The 23,536-nt window shown below is 39.1% G+C and overlaps 1 protein-coding gene across 1 annotated transcript in view; it reads left to right on the forward strand.

Moving 5' to 3' along the window:
- clstn3 (calsyntenin 3) overlaps positions 1-23,164 on the forward strand; it is a 39,476-nt gene extending 16,312 nt beyond the window's left edge. Inside the window, exons 5-19 of the mRNA XM_047361086.1 lie at positions 63-271; positions 1,481-1,630; positions 3,555-3,740; positions 3,930-4,217; positions 4,571-4,683; positions 8,733-8,892; positions 9,490-9,549; positions 9,659-9,807; positions 11,033-11,181; positions 16,033-16,259; positions 16,385-16,546; positions 18,051-18,196; positions 18,387-18,522; positions 22,158-22,342; positions 22,419-23,164. Coding sequence (XP_047217042.1) covers positions 63-271; positions 1,481-1,630; positions 3,555-3,740; positions 3,930-4,217; positions 4,571-4,683; positions 8,733-8,892; positions 9,490-9,549; positions 9,659-9,807; positions 11,033-11,181; positions 16,033-16,259; positions 16,385-16,546; positions 18,051-18,196; positions 18,387-18,522; positions 22,158-22,342; positions 22,419-22,571 — 2,473 coding nt within the window. The 3' untranslated portion in view covers positions 22,572-23,164. The remainder of the gene's footprint in view (positions 1-62; positions 272-1,480; positions 1,631-3,554; positions 3,741-3,929; positions 4,218-4,570; positions 4,684-8,732; positions 8,893-9,489; positions 9,550-9,658; positions 9,808-11,032; positions 11,182-16,032; positions 16,260-16,384; positions 16,547-18,050; positions 18,197-18,386; positions 18,523-22,157; positions 22,343-22,418) is intronic.
- Positions 23,165-23,536: the final 372 nt, after the last annotated feature.

A 23,536-nucleotide genomic window follows, 5' to 3' on the forward strand; every position in this document is an offset into this window, starting at 1 on the left:
TGTGCAGTGTGTTCCTCACCTCTCTGCTTCTTGGCCTCCCACTTCTCCTTCCCTTCCCTCAGGGCCACTGTGCATGTTCGTGTGAACGACGTCAACGAGTTCTCCCCAGTGTTTGTGGAGCGTCGCTACGAGGCTTCGGTCCCAGAGGGGCGTCTGTTCGACCGGATCGTGCGCGTGGAGGCCCTGGACGCCGACTGCTCCCCGCAGTACAGCCAGATCTGTTTCTATGACATCATCACTCCCAATGTGCCCTTTGCCATTGACAACGATGGTGAGATGGTGCACATCCTGCAGTTGCATGTTGTACTAACATATTTACTGTCCTTTGCAAAAATATTCACACCCCTTTCCACATTTTACAGATTACAATTACACATTTCAGTGTAATTTATTATGATTTTATTTGATAGACAAATGCAAACTAGTGCATCACTGTGAAGTGGAAGGAAAATGCTACATGGTTTTTACTTCTTTTTTCTGTGCATTTAGCCCCCTTTATTCCTATAATGCTTAATAAAATCCAATAAAACCACACTGGGCTATGCACAGTGTTTATTTTCCACCATAATTAGCATTTGGTATGTATATAATATGTCAGTTGACCAGAGCATCTCATTTCACATGTCTCCATGTTGACCTTTAATGGCTTGGGACAAACGGCAAACAGGACTTTCAACGTTCAGTGTGAAAATATGAAAAAAACTTCAGGTTTGCAAGCAAAATGGTTAGAATCTCTCAATTTATTGCAGAATTGCATAGATTTAAAATCCTAGGTACAAACAAAAAAGTGTTAAAGTAGACCTTGTGGGGCGGACTTTGTGTTCTGGTTCTGTTAAATCTATACTACAGCTGTTTTGTTTAATATATCATCTCTTATTGTTTCTGGCTCTTTTAATTCTCTGGATTTTACAGTCCAGTGTTGCACAGTCGGGGCTCAGTTGTGCCAGTTTGGTAACGTGACCCAGTAGTTGAGGAGAACCTATTATAGCATGACTCTGCAGAATTTTCCTGATCTAGAAGGGCTCTACAGAGGATGAGTGGCTTCTTTCTGTTTTCATACAGTAACACAGAGATCTATTGTTCCCATTGTGCTGTCTTCTTTTTATTTTTGGAATGGCTCTTCTGTTTCCACCTTTGTTTCTTAACTCTTCGTGTCAAAGCATCTTCTTTTCCCTACCTGCTGTTTATCAGGCAGCATGTAGAGTGCTGTCAGCCCTTCACAGATATTCACTTTGTTCACCCTTATCTATAAAAGCAGGAAAAACCCATTTGTTTTTATCCTGCTTGGTGTTATTCATCTTCCTGCTTTTGCCCTGAAAGTGAAGCTTTAAACCCCATTTTGACTCTGTCAGCACACATGTGTAGTTCCAGGAGTTTTTTCACTGAGTTGAATAAGCTCGTTGTTGGTGACTAATCCTCCATTTCTATTTCTATTTGTCTCATTATGTCATTCCTCTTTCTTTGTCATTCTGTCTCCTAGGTAACATCAAGAACACTGAGCCTCTGGATTCAAAGCGCCAGCGTGTTCACACCTTCTGGGTGACCGCCTTCGACTGTGGGAAGAATCGCGCTCAGGCTGACGCCCAGGTTGTTGTCACGGTCAAGCCGTCCTGCAAACCCGGCTGGATCGGTAATTGATCTTTTTTCCTGTCCTGGTTTTTGTTCTGGAGTAACTCTGTGGAGGCGTTAGTAGTTGTGTGATTTACTTTTTTCATTCAATGATTTTTGGATGCAATTTCCACTCTGAGTTAGAAACTGTGTGGGCAGCTATTTGGCTTAATCATGGTTGCATCATTAAATCACGAGCTGTGTTGCATATAGATGGTCTTAAGTCCTAGTAATAATACAAGGCGGTAATTAAATTAAATACAACTCCTTTAAATGTATTTGTATCGCACCAATTCAATACAAATATCATCTCAAGGCACCTTATGCAAACACACATCTAATTCACCTCCAATTATATAGAATCCAATTTGGTCCAAATTCAGTTTATATCCATCCAAATCAGCCCAGTACAATCCAATCATGTAGGCAGATTCATATCTAGTTATATACCGTCCAATTCAACAGGATGTAGTCAGTTTGGGAAGATCATTTTACAGCATTTTGTAAATCTATGGAAGCCCAGTCAGTTGCACTGAGTCATTAACATTACAGCAATTCCTCGTCCTGTGCAAGCATGTGGCAAAAGTGGAGAGGAACTCTTTCCTTTTAATGGGAAGAAACATCGCGTTTAACCAGTCTAAGTATGATTTTGGTAATTTACCATGACAGAAAGGAGGTTGAGAGGAAAGAAAAGACAAACACTGGCAAACACTGTGTTAGGAGTTTCTTCTATAGGAAAGTACAATATACATTTAGGCATTTAATGTTGGCAATAGTTCCTTCAGTTTCTCTATCCAGGAAACAGGAGACAACCAATTGCAGTGTCACTAAGCTAGCTCCACTTTATATGGGAAATAAAAACAGGGAACACAAAGTTCATGCCAGCAATAGCTGTTATTGGCTCCATACAGGAGAAAAACATAAACGAACACTGAATCGCTGAGCTAGGACTAGAAAACTAATATTTCTGGCTCAGAAAAAAGACAGTTAAACAGAATCATTGAGCCAGGAGTATTCTCTTTGTAAAGGATAAAACTGAGAGAATATACACAGTTAATGGCAGCAACACCTCTGTCGATGGCTTCATCTTGCAGAGACACACAGGCAAACAATTAATTATTGTGCCAGGAAAGCCTTCTATGTTAAAAACAAAGCAAATACTCAAAAGTAATGATAGCAATGGCACTTTCGATAGCTTTGACCCAGAAAAAGACCCAGAATCAATGAGTACTTTTTTATTGACAGAAAGAAGAGCAAGAGAGCATAAAGCTAATTTCAGCATCAGCTTAATTGTTGCCCTCATCTAACCATTGGGACAAGCATACTTTCTATCTAAAGAAAAAACAAAGAGAAAACTCAAAAACAATGACGGCTCTTGCAGCTTAAACCTTTAACGTACACTTTGACTATACATTTTAGATTATACACTGTATAGGATAAGTGACATCACAGTAAAAAACTGGTTATGACAATAAAACTACAAAGATTTCTTAAAGTAATTTTAAGATTATGGACGAAGGAATTCTGTAAATCAGGATAAATCATTCCTGTAAACTCACAAAAAGAGACCAATGAACTCCCCTGTGTCAGTCTGTGTCAGTATGTGTATAAAATGAAAGATCTATGAAAGATCTTGATTATTTTAATTACAACCAGATTGTGGTTAAAACAAGAGGTGATAAAATTCATCGTAATGCAAAAGATTCAGCAAAGCTGTCATAGTTTTCAAAATGAACTAACATTTTTTAAGCTTTGATGTCTTGTCTTCATGTTATTTTCATTTTAATGCAATCTTTGCCTAATTTTCAAAATGTCGCTTTCTGTTTTCATAGACAGGGTTATGTTATTTGTTTGATTTTCAAAGCCTCCCATCCAGTTTGATCCCAGTGTGTTAAAATGCGAAGTTCTGATCCAGTTTTATTTTGTGTGTGTGTGTTTTTTTTAAGGATGGACAAAGCGTGTGGAGTATACACCCGGGTCAGGCAGCATTCCCCTGTTCCCGAGCCTGCATTTGGAAACATGCGAAGAAACGGTGTGGAACATCCAGGCCACCGTAGAGCTCCAGACCGGCCATATTGGGAAGGGCTGTGACAGAGACAGCTACTCCGACCGTTCTGTTCGCAGATTGTGTGGTAGGTTGATTGTGTGGTAGGTTTTCAGTTTAGATCCAAAAATCATATTAAACTGGAAGTAAATATATATATTTATATATGTGTATATATATATATATATATATATATATATTTCAATAAGAAAAAGAAAGAAAAACATTAAAAAGGAAACATATAATTTTGTTGAGGTGTTTCCTAATTTTTTATCAGGTGCCGTCAGGGGCGAAGTGGACCTCCTCCCGCCTCCGTCTCCGGCAGCCAACTGGACCTCGGCTCTGCCCACTCTCCCTTCTTCCGATTCTTCTCTGGTGTTCTCCTTCAATGGGTCGAGTCACGTTGCGGTGGTTCCCGATTTGATTGTGTCTGCTCTGTCGGGCGATCACTTCACCCTCCAGCTGTGGATGCGAAGGGGCGCCACCAACATTCAGCCATCAACTCCTCAGTCCAGAGGAAATCGCAAAGAGGAGGAGACTATTGTGTGCAGCACCGTCAAGAACGGTGTGTTTAATCTCTGGGATTTTAATGATGAGGTGGTTTTGGAGGAATTTCAATGCTTTCATTACAATTTAGTGTAAAAACTGTTAATTTAAAGGTCAATACATGTGAATCAAAACTTTGCCAAACAAGTGTTTTAGCTGCTTCTGCTGGACACATTAAAACTCCCACTAATCAAGCCTAAAATAGAATAAAAAAATTACTCATGTTTGATTTACATGAGCAACTTGGATTGAAACACAACCCTTCTGCTGCAAATAAATTCAGACTGTTCAGGTCTAAAGCAAGTCAATAGGTGTCTTTATTCCCCAAAGCAATGGATCCAACAGTTATCATTTTATTTCTCTGCTCAACAGATGACTCTTACTCCCATTATTCACTTTCTGTCCACGGCTGCCGCCTCTCCCTCTTCTACTGGCCCGATGTCTCGGCCGCACGGCCTGTCAAGTTCCTTTGGAAGCTGGAGCAGGTACCGGTGGAAATCCTATTCCCACATTTTTAATTGTTTCCCTTTTTTTCAGTCTTAAATGTTAACTGAAACTGAGGAAGTTTAGTAGTTAATTTCCTTTCTGCAGCGTGCTTAATGCATAATCTTTGATGTAACATGGTGCAGTATGAAGATAGAACCTATTTCCCTTCTTACCTCAAAAGCTTTATATAGAGTAACTGCCTAATTTAAACGTTTTATGCTGTGTGCACCATCTGTCTTTTGAAGCTGTAGTCTGACTAACAGATTGTGCAATTATCTACCTGTGAAAGGATAATAGAAATCAAGACAGAATTCAATTTGTGCATCGACCACAGAGCTTTCTTTTCCATTTTCGACATTCATTCTCAGTTGAATATAGAGATATTTGCCTTTAGTTGCCGGTTTCATTATCTTACACATATTTCTCATCATAGGAAGAGGATTATCAGCAGTTTTAGCCACAATTAATCATTTCCTTCATGTTTGTGAAACCATTAGGATGCAATAAAAAAAATCTGCAGCGGCAGTGTTTTAATCAATGAGGAAGGATGAAGCTCTCGGCCTGATAAAATCACTGTTTTTCTATTTCCTTCTTCATAACCACAACAAATAAACAGAAAATAGTACAAGGGCATGCAAAAGCAAATAGTTAAGCAGCCACTGCAATCAGCAAGTAATCAACGTATTTATTACCTGCACTGTTCACGTATATTCTCAGCTGATTGGCATTTTTAAAGATTTAATTCTTAGGAAATTGCTGCACAATGTCAGCATAAAGTCATATCAATTCTAAATGGCTAAATAGGTTTTCATATACAGCCATTCCTCAAAATCGTCAACCTTCAGTGCATCTGTGAAGCACCTGGCCACATTTATTAGCACCCCAGGTAAAAAGTCTTAAAGGAAATTAATCTTTTATTCCAGTAGGATAATCTCACATTGGACATTTTTAAAAATCGACCTTTTGACTAAATTGGTTCAGTGAGGAAAGAAATCCAGTGTTAAAAGATAACTGATTAAATGTTTTGTACCTTGTTACCTTAACTTTGTTTCCCTGGGGTATAAATATAATGCGACTCTGAGACCTGATGGCCGCTAGGCTGGATGTGAACCCAAGTTTATCTTCCTACAACTCCCTAACCCAAAGTGAGCAGATTAGTGAGGCAGAAGAAACAATCTCAAAAGCTAACTGCTCAAGTTGCTTGTCATTATTTACGCTGTCCTGCCATCACAAATGTAAACATTTTGTTGGGACTTTTACTGGAAATTGCCTGGTTTACTCGGATGTGGCCAAAAGTGAGCTTTTGGGCAGAAACATACTAACATAAACATAAACCATTAAAACCAAATGTTTATACACACTGCATAAAAAAAACCCACAGAGTTCATTTAAATCCTTGGGTCTTTCAATAGGATAATGGTCCAAAATTTGGCTGAAGAGAAGAGGGCATAAGAGAACCCAGGACTCTATAGTAGGGGTGTCAAACGTCATTTAACTTTTAGATGTGTCCCTGATCCAGCCTGCCTGAATCAAAAAGCTAAATTGCCTCCCAAGCAAGAAGTCAGGTTCTTCATAGTCCTGCTAATACCCTAATTATTTGATTCAGGTCATATAAATGTTGCCGGACACAGGCCCTTAAGAATTAGAGGTTGACACCTGTGATCCAGTGGATCCTGCAGAAGTTTTCTTTTTACACATTTTTACCTGGGCTGCCAATAAATGTGTCAGATGCTGTTTATTGAAATATAATCATCATTAACATTAATTTAAGGGCATTATTAGCTCATCAGAGTACATAAAAACGAGAAGTTAACTTCTGAATATTGATAAGAGCGGTTGTGTTCCTGTGGTTTTATGTTTTGATGTGTGACTTGTTTTTTGGAGTAGGGAGTTAGTTTAGATTAAAGCTTTGGTCTCAAACAGATTGAAGTTGGTGGGATTAAGAAGCTGAGCTGATAAAGGGGAGATTTGTTAAAGCCTTCTGTCTGCCCCACGTTATCATGTTACCCCAGTCTTTCTCCAGGCTCCCCACCCTTATCTTTATGATTCCCTTGCCATTCTTTCAGTCTTTTGCTTCTGTTTATATCAATAAATCTAAACAAATGTTTAGAATAACTAAGAATTAAAAAAAACATTCAGAGAAATTAGGAAAGTATATTTAAGCAAGTATTTTTCTTGCGCCTCATTCTTGCGTTTGGATCTTTACTGAAAGGAAATGCCTAATTTAGTCTCAGTGGTGGGATTAACAGATTGTACAAATGTTTTCCTTCAGTTGAGCCAGCCCTTTCTGTTGTATTTTATCATTATCATGAGTCCTTGAAGGTTTTTTTTTAAATCTTTTATATTTTTTCAATGGAATTTTGCAGCTTTTTCTTCTCTGCTTCAGTCCTGTATCTGAACTTGACTAAATAATTGAGGAAAGTCATGTTAAGTGTAAAGAGTCTACAGCAGAGGAAAGGTTTCAGAGGTGTACGAAGATATGCTACTTTGGAGATGGAGACTTCATGGCAAATGTAACACACCTTCATCTGATTCAGTTTCAGACTGTACATTTTACATCCTACACAAAATTGGGCACTTCATTAGTGACATACATACTGATCAGATGTGACAGAACTTGATGTACTTGATGAAACTGGTATACAAAAGTAATACAAAACTGAAAAACCTACAACTGAAGACATCTGCTGTATGAAAATGTTCCAACTAGTTGCTCTTTCGGAATCGCTTTGTTGGAGATAAAATAAAACTAGTGAACCTTGGTGTTTTTTTCATCTTTTCCTCTAAAGAAATTGAAACAAGTTGTCTCTGTGTGAAAGACCGCTGACAAAGTCTGAAAACTTTCAGGTGCTGGACTAAAAATGAGTGACAAAGCTGTCAAAATCTCAGGAATGCATCTGAAAAACCTTCAGAATGCCTGGAGAGCTACTTGCAAAGTGCTATTTAAAATATTACAAGAACTGGGTTCATATGCCTCCTTGAAAATTCTGGAAAAAATGGATGGGTAAGGAAAAAATGTAATTATGAATGGTGAAATGTTTGATTTTCCAGACTGAATGTCCTTGTAATTTTCTAAAGAACAAAAATCTAATAATGCTTTAAATAACAGTGAATTGGGCTTTTTAAAATCTAAATGGCATGCTTTATCTTTGATTTGCTACCACACCACTTGATTTTAACAATTTTGCCCATCAGTATTTTGGCTTTTGTTTTACTGACAGAATCCAAACTCAGAAAAAATTTGAAAAAGGGAAATTTGACAATTTTTTGGCTCAACTTTAAATTCATTAGCTTTCAAGCATCAACGCATTTGTCCACAAATGAAATAAAGACATAATATTTACAAACTGTTAAATAATCTACGTTTAATGTAGGATAATCTAACCCTTATTTAAGAGTCCTCTAACAGAATATATTTTAGTCAAGATGTCAAAAAAGTTGGGAAAGAGCCCCATGACACACTCTTGAAATCAGAAAACCATTATCTGCGTTTTTTTGTTTCCTGATAGTGAAAACGTAAAGGCAATGAGATCTGATTACTATTAAAGCAGTTGAACGTCAATATATGGTAAATATCTGGTGGTAACCCTGCAGTAATGCTTCCTAAATATAAGAAAATTGGGATGACTCTAGACCTTGGCACAGTACTGTATAATTTGTCACTATTACACTAATCCCCTAATAGATGTATAAGCTGCCTAATAGTTGGGAAATTAAAATTAAAACAATTAGCATAATAGTATTTTTATCGTTTCTTGTTTATTTCTTTAATAATCATCTCCCAACCTCTCTGATTTATCTTGTGAGCCCTAAGCGAATGCTAACATTTAAGTTATTACTGTGAATAAAGAAGATAAAACCTTTTCCTCAAGCATGCATGTCCAAACATTCAGCAATCATAATGCAGCTGCCCAGAATACATTTTTCTTTTTTGTCTGGCAGAGAAGTTCTTTAACTAAAATTGAAAACAAAAAAGCTCAAATGTTTTCTCAGATCTGTCAGATCTTCCGGTGGATCATATTTATTCTGTGTTATATCCATCCAACAGGTGTGTGACAGCGAATGGCATCACCTGTCCCTCAGTGTCCAGTTCCCATCAGTGACGCTGTATGTGGACGGCGTCACTTTTGACCCTGCCCTCATCCATGACAACGGAGCCATCCCGAACCCCGCAGCCCGACAGAGGATGCTCATCGGTGCTTGCTGGGGTAAGTTATTCCTTTCAGCTTAATGATGCATTTTCATTTTTACATTCCTCCAAAGCTGAAATGTCATTTTAATCAAATATCACCACCAAAGATGGCCAGCTGCGCGTCCTGAAGCCACCCATGAGGCGTCTCAAGACGGACCGTGGAGACATATTACATCGTGCTCCCCATTTTACTCAGTGTGGTTGCTGCGTCGTGTCTTTAAGGTCTAATAATATAAATGACTTATCAATTATTTAGAGCAACAGAACAACACAGGGGGAAGACAGCTATGAGCCACTTACAGCAGAACCGCTCGTTAAAATGGGAAGTTCTGGCTGCCAATTACCATAGAAAAGACACACACACGTTCAGTGTTTCATCCACAGTGTCAGCTGCCTGCATGGTGGCAGCTACTGCCAGATAATGAGGAGATGTTGCATTTTTATAATCCACCGCAGTTTTCTCACTTCTGCATGTTGTGATATTTATTTTGTTACTGTGTATTTCCTGCTTTCTATGTGTCTTTCACCTTCTGTCTGTTCATACCCCGCTCCATTGAAGAGTCTTTCTAAGTACAACTTGTCTGTTTTTCTGCCTCTGTGGTTTTCCCCGTAGAGCCTGAAGAGAAGCAGAAGGAGATACTAAACAACACAATCCCAGAAGGAAAAGACTCAGGTGACCTCATTGTTTCAAAGAAACACTCAGCTGATTGGCCTTACTGTTGGAACAACAACGTGGAAATTACAAGCTGTATGAAGTGATAGCACTCGTGTTTGCACTTTAGTGAAGTACGTGGGTGGTTACCACGGCCTGTTGTCGGGGGTGACGGTGCGTCCTGGTAGCGTGGAGCCTCACAGCGTGGTGGAGTGCTTGTACGCCTGCAGGGAGGGGCTGGACTTTGGAGACCTGGAGACTCTGGGTTCTGGGATGAAGGTAAAGCCCTGGGAAAGCTGTAGATTGTCAGAACTGTGTTTGCTGCCAGAGGGAGTGATAAACATACAAAATACCCAAAGTTCGGGATTTTGTTTTGTTTGGATAAAACGTTTATTAAAAAAATTATCTTAAGATGTATTAAATGCATTTGCCGTGTTCTAATTATTTAGCCACTGCCAGAGCAGTGCCTTGCAAAAACATTTATACCTCTGAAGGGCAAGTTATGCACAGTTTTAGAAGTTTTCACTAAAAACAATGTGTGAAGTGAGGCATCCATTTACATTCAACCCTCAACTCAGTACTTTGTAATAACCATACTTCAACTACCAATTTTGCACACCGTAAGACTAAAATCTTTGCCCAGTTTTCTTTGTAAAATAGCTCAAACTCCATTAGATTGGATGGAGAGTGTCTTTGAACATTAGTTTTCAAGTCTTGCCACAGATTCTCAATTGGATTAAGTTCTGGACTTTGACTGGGCCATTGTAACATGAATATGCTTTGATCTAGACCATTTTATTGTAGCTCTGGCTGTATGTTTCAGGGCATTGTCCTATTGGTTTCACATTGTCCTGTATTTCGCTCTACCCATTTTCCTATCAGCTCTGATTGGATTCCCTGTCCCCACTGAAGAAAAGCATCCCCAAAGCACAATGCTGCCACCACTGTGTTTTACCATGGGGATGGTGTGTTCAGGGTGACACATATAGCAGTTTGAATGAAGGCCAAGGAGTTCAATTATGGTCTCATTTGACCAGAGCCGTTTCTTCCACATGTTTGCTGTGTGAAAAACAAACCCCTGAGACCTTCACAGAACAACTGTAATTATACTGTTACAGAGACAGGTTATGATACTATTAATTAGGTCACTTCCAAAGGCTGTAGGTTTTGCTGGATTTTATTTTAGGGTATTAGAATACAGGTAGCTGAACACAAATGCATTCCACACTTTTCAGATTTTTATTTATGAAAAATTATAAAAACCATATATAACTTCCATCTACTTTACACTTATTTTCTACAAAAAAATTAACTGGATATTTTGGTTGTATTAATGTGTCAAAATGTTTAAAAGACCACAGGGTGTGAACTCTTTTGCAAGGCACTATATCATCACTGTTCCATCAATAGATTGCTCTAAAGTGACCTTAATAAGAGTGAATGCTTAATTGGTTTCATGGAGGGTAACTTCTATGATACATATTTTGATTAAATTAACTTCCAGGTCCACGTGAACCCAAGTCAGTCTGTCCTGGTGCTGGAGGGAGATGACATCGAAAGCTTCAACCGTGCTGTTCAGCAGGTCACCTACAGAAACTCGCTTCGCTTTGCCACCCCTGGAGTCCGTCCCCTCAAGCTCACCACTTCCCTCAGGTAGAAGAACCCAATTATGAATAAAAATGTTTATTTTTTTTATTTTTTTTTTTTTTTATTCAGATAATTTTTAGAGTTTCCCCACAACAATTACTGAATGTAGAAGGGACATTTACCAACAAACTAAGCATGTCTTTTGATTGTAAAAAGGAAACATTTGTCCCCTGAGTGCTCTTAAAACAGGATTTTTGACACGTAAAGCAGCAAAAAGGGGATAGATCAAATACAGATAACTACTATGAAAATGAAAGTCATGCAGAGACCTTTAAAGGAATAGGTGCTCAACGTATAAAAAGGGGCCATATCACACACAATATAGTTTATATCAAACACATTTGTCTCAAATTATAAGTGAAACTGAATTATTGAAGAGGTTAGAAGGGTTACATTTGAAGCCAAATATTTGCACACAGTGCATCAAAACGTTTTTTTATAAATAACAATTTTTTCTCACTGTCTCTGACAATAAATCAGACTAAACATTTCCTTTCTTTAGGTCAGTTAGTATTACCAAAATTATTTCTGCATGCTAAGTGTTAAAATAATGATAGAGAGGAGTTTTTAAAAAGGAAATGTAATTACTTTCAGATTTGGAGGTTTACACAATGCCTTTAAACAATTAGGGAAAGCCCACATGTCATGCCTTAGTAAGCCTCTGTTGAGTTAAATGAAGTCACACCTGTGGACGTATTTTAAGGCAGCCCCTCAAACATACTGCTTCCTTGGGTGGCCAAAAACCATCAATCAAGCTACCAGGAAGAGAATTGTGGACCTCCAAAGCCAGGTTCTGTGTCCTAGAGATGAACGTGTTTCAACCCCAGAACAGAAAAGAAATCCTTGCTGACTAAAGCTGGTAAGAGAGTGTCCTTTTCCACAGTGAAACAAATCCTGGGCCAACATGGGCTGAAAAGTCACTTAGGAAGGAAGAAGTCATTATTCCTAAAGTCAGATTACAGTTTGCAAATGCCAGCGCATATGGAGCATGGATGGAGAAACGGGTAATATGAGGGGGAAGCAACAGGTAGCACATTGTAGCAGGTAGCGCAAGGATCCAGTGGAGAACAATGAGAATCAGAGAGATTATATTTGATTGACGTGTGGAGAATGACATAGATGTGAGTAATCAGGAAAAAATGTGGAACAGCTGAGATAGAGTAAAAGCAGGGAGCTGATGGAGAGAGACTAATTAACCTGAATGAGCTACACAGGGATAGAAGAAAACCCAAGAGAAATATCTAACAGAGATCTAACATGAAATAAAGAATACAAAGAATACTAGAATAAACTAGGAAGCTAAACAAATGAATGAAATAGTGAGGCGACTCCTATCTAATAGTAAGAACATAAATGGACAAGGAAATGTTAAAAACACTAACACCAATGATAATCTAACACCTATATATATATATATACATATATATATATATATATATACACTGCTCAAAAAAATAAAGGGACACTCAAATAACACATCCTAGATCTGAATGAATGAAATATTCTCATTGAATACTTTGTTCTGTGCAAAGTTGAATGTGGTGACAACAAAATCACACAAAAATCATCAATGGAAATAAAATTTATTAACCAATGGAGGCCTGAATTTGGAGTCACACACAAAATTAAAGTGGAAAAACAGACTACAGGCTGATCCAACTTTGATGTAATGTCCTTAAAACAAGTCAAAATGAGGCTCAGTATTGTGTGTGGCCTCCATGTGCCTGTATGACCTCCCTACAACGCCTGGACATGCTCCTGATGAGACGGTGGATGGTCTCCTGAGGGATCTCCTCCCAGACCTGGACTAAAGCATCCGCCAACTCCCGGACAATCTGTGGTGCAACGTGACATTGGTGGATGGAGCGAGAGATGATGTCCCAGATGTGCTCGATCGGATTCAGGTCTGGGGAACGGGCGGGCCAGTCCATAGCTTCAATGTCTTCATCTTGCAGAAACTGCTGACACACTCCAGCCACATGAGGTCTAGCATTGTCCTGCATTAGGAGGAACGCAGGGCCAACCACACCAGCATATGGTCATCACAAGAGGTCTGAGGATCTCATCTTGGTACCTAATGGCAGTCAGGCTACCTCTGGCGAGCACATAGAGGGCCGTGCGGCCCTCCAAAGAAATGCCACCCCACACCACTACTGACCCACTGCCAAACCGGTCATGCTGAAGGATGTTGCCCTCCTACGGCCTCCTTCACATCTCCTGGTGTACTGGCCTGTCTCCTGCTAGCGGCTCCAGGTTCTGGACACTACACTGACAGACACAGCAAACCTTCTTGCCACAGCTCGCATTGATGTGCCATCCTGGATGAGCTGCACTACCTGAGCCACTTGTGTGGGTTATAGAGTCTGTCTCACCACCAGCATTCAAAAGTGACCAAAACATCAGCCAGAAAGCATAGGTACTGAGACGTTGTCTGTGGTCCCCACCTGCAGAACCACTCCTTTATTGAGTGTCTTGCTAATCGCCAAAGATTTCCCCCTGTTGTCTATTCCATTTGCACAATAGCTGTGAAATTGATTGTCAATCAGTGTTGCTTCCTAAGTGGACAGTTTGATTTCACAGAAGTTTGATTTACTTGGAGTTATATTGTGATGTTTAAGTGTTTCCTTTATTTTTTTTGAGCAGTGCATATATATACATATATATATTAGATTTGCTGTTTGTTTCACTTATACCATCCTGTGCAGATATTCTCATTGCTATCTTTGGACACTAGTTGCATGTTTTTATAAGATTAAGATAATTATGAATCCATGCATCCAAGGTTTTTTTTCACTAATGGTTTAAAGACACCAGGATTCAAGGGCAAGGAAAGATTTTTACTCCTTTGCTTTCTGCTCAGGAAGAGTTATTTTTTTCTTTACTTTGCCATGTTTTATTGCATGTGTGAAAATTAGACTGATTTGAGCCCAGGAGTCACCCAGATGGCTGAACAGCAGGCCCTTCTGGAGAGGCTGATAGAAGCAGCTGCTTACTCTGATAGTGGATATATAGCACACAGACTTACACCACTTAATCAGCTTAATGCCCTTTCACATATGATGGTGAATTTTAGGACAAATGGGTACATACACAGTAGCAATATGGCACCGATTTGATGTTTCTTTTCTCTATTTCTGACATTTGTAACAACAGAAATGTTTTGGTTGCACATTTGTTATTTTCAACGTCATGACACGATGAATGGCGACACGGTTGAGGAGAAAAAACAGCAGGGGAAAAGGTCATTTTGTTATATCTAGCCACAATGTTGCTCTATCGCTTTCTGCAGCAGAGCTGCTTCGAGTTAAATCCTAACATCAAGATGACATAGTTTAGCCAGTAGAATATATACTAATACTGTTAAACTGTGCAAATTTTATTTAGCATGTCACAGACTGTTTAAAGATGTTGACTCGTGGGAAGAGGAGGAGTGAGCTGTCAGGGAGGTTTGCCTGAAGTCATGTTCAGCATCGGTTTGATCTCCTCCCCATAAGCCTGCGGGCTTTTTAAAAATTAAAGCCAAAGAAAAATTCCCTAATTTAGTCAGTACCTGCTGCAGTATCCGGAACAAAAGTTGAATTTACTGATACGTGAATCTTCGGTTTAATCTTAAAATTATCTTGCCCTTGTCACCGGTCCATAAGGACCTTTTAAACAAACAAAAAAGAAAGGAAAATAAAAATAACTGAAGGGATTTTTGTTTCTTCCACAATTAAATAGCTAATGAAAGGATTAACAGCCTTATACGCCCATCACACTACTGGGTATCTGTCCTTTGTTTCTTTGGTGTACAATGAAACACAGTGTAACACAGTACAATCTGTCTGACTGGTTATTAAAAATGTAATCAGTATTTTTAGTGTGTAAGGCATGAATTATACATTTTTGTTGAGTTAACTGTATTTACCAAGAAAGGGAGATGTCTTATGTTTTGTAAAGGTAAACATTGAATGAAAATTTGGAGATCAAAACAACACATCTAATAGTAATCAGTGCATCATTGCTACTAATCAACAAAAACTACAGAAAATAATAGCTACTGTTGATTAAAAAACAGTTTATAAAAAATTAAAAAAAATTGTCGTTTCTATAAGAAACCTAAAAGTTTTCAAGAGTCTGTTTAATTCTTTGATATAATGAAATGTTTATTATAATGGTCTAATTCAGTTTTCTATGACCTCAGTCAGTCAGTCATTTTCTACCGCTTATTCCATAGTGGGTCGCGGGGGAGCTGGTGCCTATCTCCAGCAGTCTATGGGCGGGAGGCAGGGTACACCCTGGACAGGTGGTAGGTTCATCACACAGCAACAAAGAGAAACACACATTTCTATGACCTATTTTAGTTTAAGAGAAAAACAAACATGAGAAGCAAAACCTTTTTTGAGCCACCAGGATAATTCACCAACAGTAGGATGGTGAAAGATGCCTTACTTTTGGTCCGGCTTGTCCAATTGTTCACCTTTCGTTTCGGAACCAGTTAGTGTCTCATTGCTTTGTATCACATTAAAACAGGCTCATTCATGCAAAGAGGGCACACTCAAAAAGTCCCATCTGAGAAATGAAAAACAAAAACATCAGTCTGGCTGGGTTTCACTCAAAAATACATGAACTTGTGTGTGTGTGTGTGTATATCCTGAATTTTTCATAGTGAAATGTTGCTACTGCAAAAGAAATGTGTTATTGTCGGGCTTTTTAACACATCTTTACCAGAGGTTTCAATAAGTGTAAATTGACTTGTATATGTCTGATTTCATGGGTTTATCTGTTTAGAATCTATAATAAATTATAATATAGATACTTAATTCCAAAGATGTTAGATAAATATGAGTGTCTGGTCTGTCTGTAATTCTCTTTTAGATGTTTCAATGAGGAAAGCTGCTTGTCTCTAAAACAGCTGGAGGGGTACCTGGTGGTTCTCCAACCTGATGCCCCTCAAATCTCTCTGTCTGGGGTTGGCCCACATCTGGCCCGTCCAGCCCCTGAGTTTGAAGGTTCCCGTGGCGTTCCCCTCTTCCCGGAGCTCCGGATTGTCTGTTCCCTGTCGCATGCCGTCAACACCGCTGCCCAGGGGATGGAAGGTGGAGGTGAGTCAGCCCTCCCAGGAGCTAAAATATTGAGATTTATGTTCATATTTCTGTCAACCTCTTTTAAATTTCACTGAAAAAGAGTAATGTTCATGTTTGTCTTAATATTCTGCATGGCCTCTTAGCTCTGATGTCTGATGCCGTGGCTCACACTTTGGATGGATGTGAGGTGCAACCACTGGGGGAGGAGCTGAATCCAGAGAGGGAGGAGCTTCTGGTAGACATGGACGTTGTGCGAGAGCGAGGACTGGAAATCATCAATACTACAGCTTACATCGCAATCACAGGTAATGCTGATCTGTAATACATTTTTATAGAAGATGCTGGAGGAAGAACAAAACTGTGCAGGCATCTTGAATCTTGTCATGTCTGACTTTCTTGTTGATTTTTAAAGTGGTTTTTGGCGATGTTTCCTCTGTCTCTCTGTAAGACAAGTGCCATGACAATAGTCAGAGTATTTGGAGATCTTGTCCTTAAGATGCAGTTAAATCAAGCAAAGATACAGGACCTCTTCAGCTAACAGCTCTTTGGGAATTACCTTAAATTTAGTGAAAAGCAGCCAAAGCCCAAAGAAAACCATTGAAACAAAGTCATTCAGAGAGCCTGAACAACTATCATCCCCTTTGAAAGATAAAAAAAAATAAATTAGAAGCAAATTATAAAGATGTAGACATCACTAAAGACTTTGTAATAGTGCTATAGATGGGTAGCAACAACAAGGTAACAGCAATATAAAAAAAAAACCAAACATCTAAGCATTTAAAGGTCATTATTCCTTACACCTGAAAACACGTTTTATATGCATTTTCCTGCATGGAAATAAAGGAATTTACCATTCACAACACCAAATGTTCAATATAATTTATTCACAAATTAAAGCTGGAGGTCAGTTTAAGTAGAAAGACCTGCTTATTATTTGAACCTTTTCTAATTTTGTGTACAATACAGTGTATTTTATCTGGATCTTATGGGATGCATAAGCAAAAGGCTGTGCATTATAATGAAGTGGATGGAAAATGATACAAGGCTTTCTTGTTTTTGTTTAATCATTTTGCAAATCTGAAAAGTGTGGTGTGCATTTGTATTTGGCCACATGTAGGGCCACCTTTTCCATTCTTCTTTGCAAAACAGTTCATGCTCTGTCGGACTGAGAACATCTGGAAACATCAACTTTCAAGTCTCAGTTGGAATTAGGTTTGGTCGCTGGCTGGCCCATTCTCACACATGAACATGCTTTGATCTAAAGCACTGTAGCGCTGGCTTTATGTTACGGTTCTGCTGGAAGGTGAACCACCACCCCCAGTCTCAAGTCTTTTGCAACCTCTGGCAAGTTTTCCTTCTAGTATTTACCTGAATTCAGTTCCATCCATCTCTACTGACCCTACTGAGAAAAGCAGTCCCACAGCATGATTTGACCACCGCCGTGTTACACCTTGGTCCAGGGTGATATGTAGAGTTTCTAGTACACATAGTTTCATGTTCATGTTTTACTGATTAGGTGATTTCTGAATACATCTGCATGCCATACTTTTGACGTTTTTGTGTCGGAAAATCATTTCACTTTTCTTCCTCTTCACAAAAATTTGCTGCTTCATGTTGGTCTACTACATAAAATCCCAGCAAAACATGTTGAGATTTGTAGTTGTAATGTCACAAAATGTGCAAAGGTTCAGAGTGTATGAATACTTTTGCAAGGCACGGTATATCTTTCTTCTGCTGTGTCTTTCTCAGTGTTGACTGCCTGTCTGTTTTCTTAGCTCTGTCATCTTCTTTCCTTACCGCCTCCTCCAGGTGCTGAATCCATCTCTGTGTACGAGGACGTCCTCCGCTCAGTCCGATACCGCCTGGCCAAAGGCTCTGCGCGCTTCGAGAGGCGGTTCCGCCTGTCGTGCTCTGAGATGAATGGCAGATACACAAGCAATGAGTTGACTTTGGAGGTAATGAGAAACATCACTCAAACAACATCCATAAAAGCCTTCAGTCCTTAGCCATGACCTTTTGAAACACTATTTGCAACAAAAGCTGGAAAGCTGAGTCTAGATGATTGAGTTATAATGAATGTTCTATATTAGCTGTGTTTCTTTGTAAATTACAGTATGAAGTTTGCAATGTTTTTGTTACCTCTAGGTGAACTTCCTCCACTCTTTGGACAGTCTATACCAACCTTCCCACCTGCTGGCCTCACAGCAGCAGTTTCTCCATCCATCTCATCATTCTGGGGAGCTGAGTGGACACACCTTGCCGAACCCACACCGCAACTCAGGTACTTTTTTGTTAACCATCTGTTTTCCAGCTAATTTCTTTCCTGAAAAATGTACTTAAAGCTTCCACTTACATACTAACGTTATAGGTTTTTACACCAAAAACAGGATGTAACAGGAAATGTATTAAATATCAGCACTGGACTGTTACTCAGTGGTCCAAAGTACTTTTTTCGGATGAAAGCAAATTCTGCATGTCATTCGGAAATCAAGGTGCCAGAGTCTGGAGGAAGACTGGGGAGAAGGAAATGCCAAAATGCCAGAAGTCCAGTGTCAAGTACCCACAGTCAGTGATGGTCTGGGGTGCCGTGTCAGCTGCTGGTGTTGGTCCACTGTGTTTTATCAAGGGCAGGGTCAATGCAGCTAGCTATCAGGAGATTTTGGAGCACTTCATGCTTCCATCTGCTGAAAAGCTTTATGGAGATGAAGATTTCATTTTTCAGCACGACCTGGCACCTGCTCACAGTGCCAAAACCTCTGGTAAATGGTTTACTGACCATGGTATCACTGTGCTCAATTGGCCTGCCAACTCTCCTGACCTGAACCCCATAGAGAATCTGTGGGATATTGTGAAGAGAACGTTGAGAGACTCAAGACCCAACACTCTGGATGAGCTAAAGGCCGCTATCGAAGCATCCTGGGCCTCCATAAGACCTCAGCAGTGCCACAGGCTGATTGCCTCCATGCCACGCCGCATTGAAGCAGTCATTTCTGCCAAAGGATTCCCGACCAAGTATTGAGTGCATAACTGTTCATGATTATTTGAAGGTTGACGTTTTTTGTATTAAAAACACTTTTCTTTTATTGGTCGGATGAAATATGCAAATTTTGTGAGATAGGAATTTTGGGTTTTCATGAGCTGTATGCCACAATCATCTGTATTAAGACAATAAAAGACCTGAAATATTTCAGTTAGTGTGCAATGAATCTAAAATATATGAATGTTAAATTTTCATCATGACATTATGGAAAATAATAAACTTTATCACAATATGCTAATATTTTGAGAAGGACCTGTAATACTAAATCACTTTCCCTTGATGATATGCACCTGCACACAAACTGTAACTGATTGGTCCCTTGGACCAATTTAATTTTTTACTTTACAGTTTTACTTTAACAATGAATTCAAAATTAAGAGGTTGCACTTTTAGCATCGACCATATTGAGATAGGATCACAATTTCCATCTTCTAGATCAAGGGTGTGTGGCCTGCAGCTCCAGAGTGGCTCTATGGCTCACTTAATACATGAAATTATTTTTTTTTTTGTTTTATTCTTTTTTCTGTGCCCCCTGAAAAAGAACACTGACCCTTTAGAGCTTAGACGCTCTGTCTACACTGATGAAGAATCACTCTCCTTAGCATGAATGCTTAAAGTGGTCCCAACAGCAAGGGCAGTATAATCTATTTTTTGATTAATTCAGATAATAATTATTTGACCACTTGGGGGCACACAGCAGTGAGCTGTCCAAGATGGTCCGGGAATCATTAAATATGGAAAATTAAAATAAAACATGAGAATTACATCACAGCAAAATTAACCTACAACACAGAACAGAGGACATGATGTTACACAAAATGCACTTCATGTCCTCAAGTTTAGACCCGCCTATCAAGTTTTTCTTTTTACCAACAGAAACAGAGATGTAAAACAATATTTGCCCCCTTAGTTATTTCTTCAGTTTTTGCTTTTTTGTTCACACTTAAAATGTTTCATCGAACATGCTGTCATCAAACTAATTTTAATAGCAGACAAATATAGCCTGAGTTAAATACAAAAGATGTAAAAAAAAATCATGGTTTAATATATAAAGAGAAAAAGAACTATTGAAACTAACATGGACTTATGCGAAAGAATAATAGTTATATAATAAATTAACTGTGATTAACCACATTTTTGACCACAACAAAAAGAAACAGTCAGACGTCTGTAGGTGCAGCCATTACACTGCTTGTTTTCCAGAGATCTCATTCCACCAGTTCAAAATTTAAATTAAAATTGTTTTTAGGATTCTCTCACTACCAATTATTTTGTCCAAAATACCCTAAGTGTGAACCTGGCTTTACGGGTCCTCTAAACCCAAATAATTGTTATAAAACAGCCTTTTTTAACCTTTTGGTTTTCCAGAAAACAAAAGAAAATAATTTTTATTTTTAGCCCCTGGCTCTCGCAAAAAACTGTAGAGTGTTACTTTTGTCCAAAAATGAAAATGTATATGCCATCAATTCGGACCCTGGATGGACATATCCTAAATGGTTGATCAGTCCTTATGTAGCCTTGAAAATTATTACTAAATTGACCCTAAAAAAGTCTTTTCAACTCTCATTTTTTATTGACATTTTCTAGATGTCTATATGGAAGGCAGTATCTTTTCAATAAAACTTTGCTTGAAAGTGGTTGCATATTAAACATGCTTGTTTTGCATTAAAGATGGACGCAAGAAACAAAAACATTGCAGCTGATCTGAATGGACATTCAAGAAAATGTGCCTCTGGTTTTAATGATCTTTCAGGTAGTTTATGGCCATCCACTTACTATAAAAATATTTAAACTTAATGAAAAACCAGAAACGGCTCCATGAGTCACCAGGATATTAATGGATCTGGATGAGAATTTCACAGAAACAGAAACCCTCATCCAATAAGTTAGTTGGCAGGACCCTCGTGTGTTTGAGCTGAAATGTTAATAATACAGCTTTACTGCTTAGCAGCAGTACTGAGAAAAACAATTGATTTGGATAGAGCAAATGTCATTCAGGTAATATGAATATTTAAAGCAGCAGGGAAGATTTTCACGTCTTTTGTTTATTGCCGTGATGACACATTTTTACTGGTTTTGTAAGAGTTGCACATTGACACGTGTATTTAATAGAGATCAGTTGCATCAGCCTGTTGATACCAAACTCAAGAATATCTACAGAGCCTGGCAAAAGTATTCAAATTGTTTCACATTTTCACACATTATAACCACAAGCTTTAATGTATTTTATTGACTGACCAACATAAAGTAGTGCATAATTGTGAATAAGAAAAAATATCAGTTTTTTAAACAAATGCTCGACTTGATTTAAGTTTAGACTTTGACTGGACCATTCTAACTTAAATATTCCTTGATCCAAACCCATAATAGTAGTTCCCGCTGGAAGGTAAATCTGAGCAGAGGACCTCTGCACCTCCTCCAGAGTTAGCGTGGGCCTTTTGGTTGCTTCTCCTTGGTTGGTTTGTCAGTGTAGGTGGAAGGCCATGTCTTGGTAGGTCTGAGCCATACTCTTTCCAGTTTTAGATGATAGATTGAACGGTGCTCTGTGAGATGTTTAAAGCCTTATTACCCAACCCTGCTTTAAACTTCTTCACAGCTTTATCCCTGACCCGTCTGCTGTAGTCTTCAGAATGCAGTTTGTTTATTAATGTTCTCTAACAAACCTCTCCTCATCTACTCATTCGGGGATGACTAAAAGCTGTGTTTTGCACTCGATTTTAAGGGTATATGAATAAAGGGGCTGAATGCAAATGCACACAACACTTTAGATGTTTATGTGTAAGAATTTTACAAAAACCATGTAATTTCCCTATGACTACTTTTGAAAGGCATTCCTTTTATGCACAGCTCCCAAATGTTTCTGCTTTTCATTGCAGTGGTTCCAGGAGCAGCCACTGTCATCATCATGGTATGTGTGGGTTTCCTGGTTGTCATGGTGATTCTGGGCGTCTTCCGAATCCGCTCCATCCATCGCCGAGGTGAAGGCGCTAGGGCCGGGCCTAAGGAGGGCAGCAGCCAATGGGATGACTCGGCTCTCACCATCATTGTCAACCCAATGGAGGTGAGATATTTTCTTGATTGGTGTGTTAGCAATAAAAAGATTTTTTTGACCACACTGTCCTTGTGTTTTCTCACAGTCCTATGAGTCTCGTATGGGCATTTCTGCCGACACGGAGGGCGAGGGAGAGGAAGAGGAAGAGGAGGTAGCGGAGTCACCTGACGACGCGAGCGACGACCAGCGAATCATCATCAAGAAGGAAGGCAGAGACGGAAACGCCCGTCGCTACTGAGCCGCACCGTATCCCTCCATAAATCAGCTCCCCAGTCACACACTCCGACACTTTTAATATCAAAACTGACGGCACTAGTATAAGGAATGTATGCTTACAAACACTTCGCACAACAGAATCACCGTAATACTCTTGATGCTCAAACGCCATATGTGACCTATAGCCGACAACAGGCTGTTGTTCTCCACTTAAATGTTCAATGGCACAATGTATACAGTTAATGTAATTTACCCGCCTAAATAAACCCCCTCCACCAGAATCGTTTGTGGTGCACTAGTTCTAAATCACAAAATGGTGTCTGTATAGTGTAATGCTGGTTGAAAGGGACTGTTTTACTATAAATAAAAATATTGATTGTATTCTATCCTTAATTAATGAAAAGAAGGAAGCAAAACGTCAGCTGGAACAAGGCTTTGAGTCGATCCTTAAGCAAAGACACAATCCGTGATCCTGGTACATCTGTGAACCTCTTTATTAGACTCAAAAAGCCTGTGCACAAGCTCTGTTCTCCCTCTTTGCATTTATCTCTTCTAACAACAGAGTGAAGACAGAGAGGTTAGACATTCTCATAGCTATTAAAAAAATCACCTCATTGTCCTTGCAGTTTTATTTCCATTTATGTAATAAAGTGGATCTCAAATGTACACACACCCCTGCTAAAATACAAGGTGTTTGTGATGTGAAAACGTAAGACCAGGATAAATAATTTTAGAACTTTCTCTACCATTAATGCCACATTTATGCTGTACAATTCAATTGAAAAACAAACAAATTAATTCGAATGATGAAAGAAAGTGACAGATTTGCATCTACCTGGTTGCATAAGTCAGTCAGTCATTTTCTACCGCTTCCTCCATAGTGGGTCGCAAGGAAGCTGGTGCAGTCTATGGGCGGGAGGCAGGGTACACCCTGGACAGGTCGCCAGTCCATCGCAGGGTTGCATCAGTGTGGACCCCATTATATAA

This window comes from Girardinichthys multiradiatus, chromosome 3 (assembly GCF_021462225.1).
Source record: "Girardinichthys multiradiatus isolate DD_20200921_A chromosome 3, DD_fGirMul_XY1, whole genome shotgun sequence".
NCBI classification, from domain to species: Eukaryota; Metazoa; Chordata; class Actinopteri; order Cyprinodontiformes; family Goodeidae; genus Girardinichthys; species Girardinichthys multiradiatus.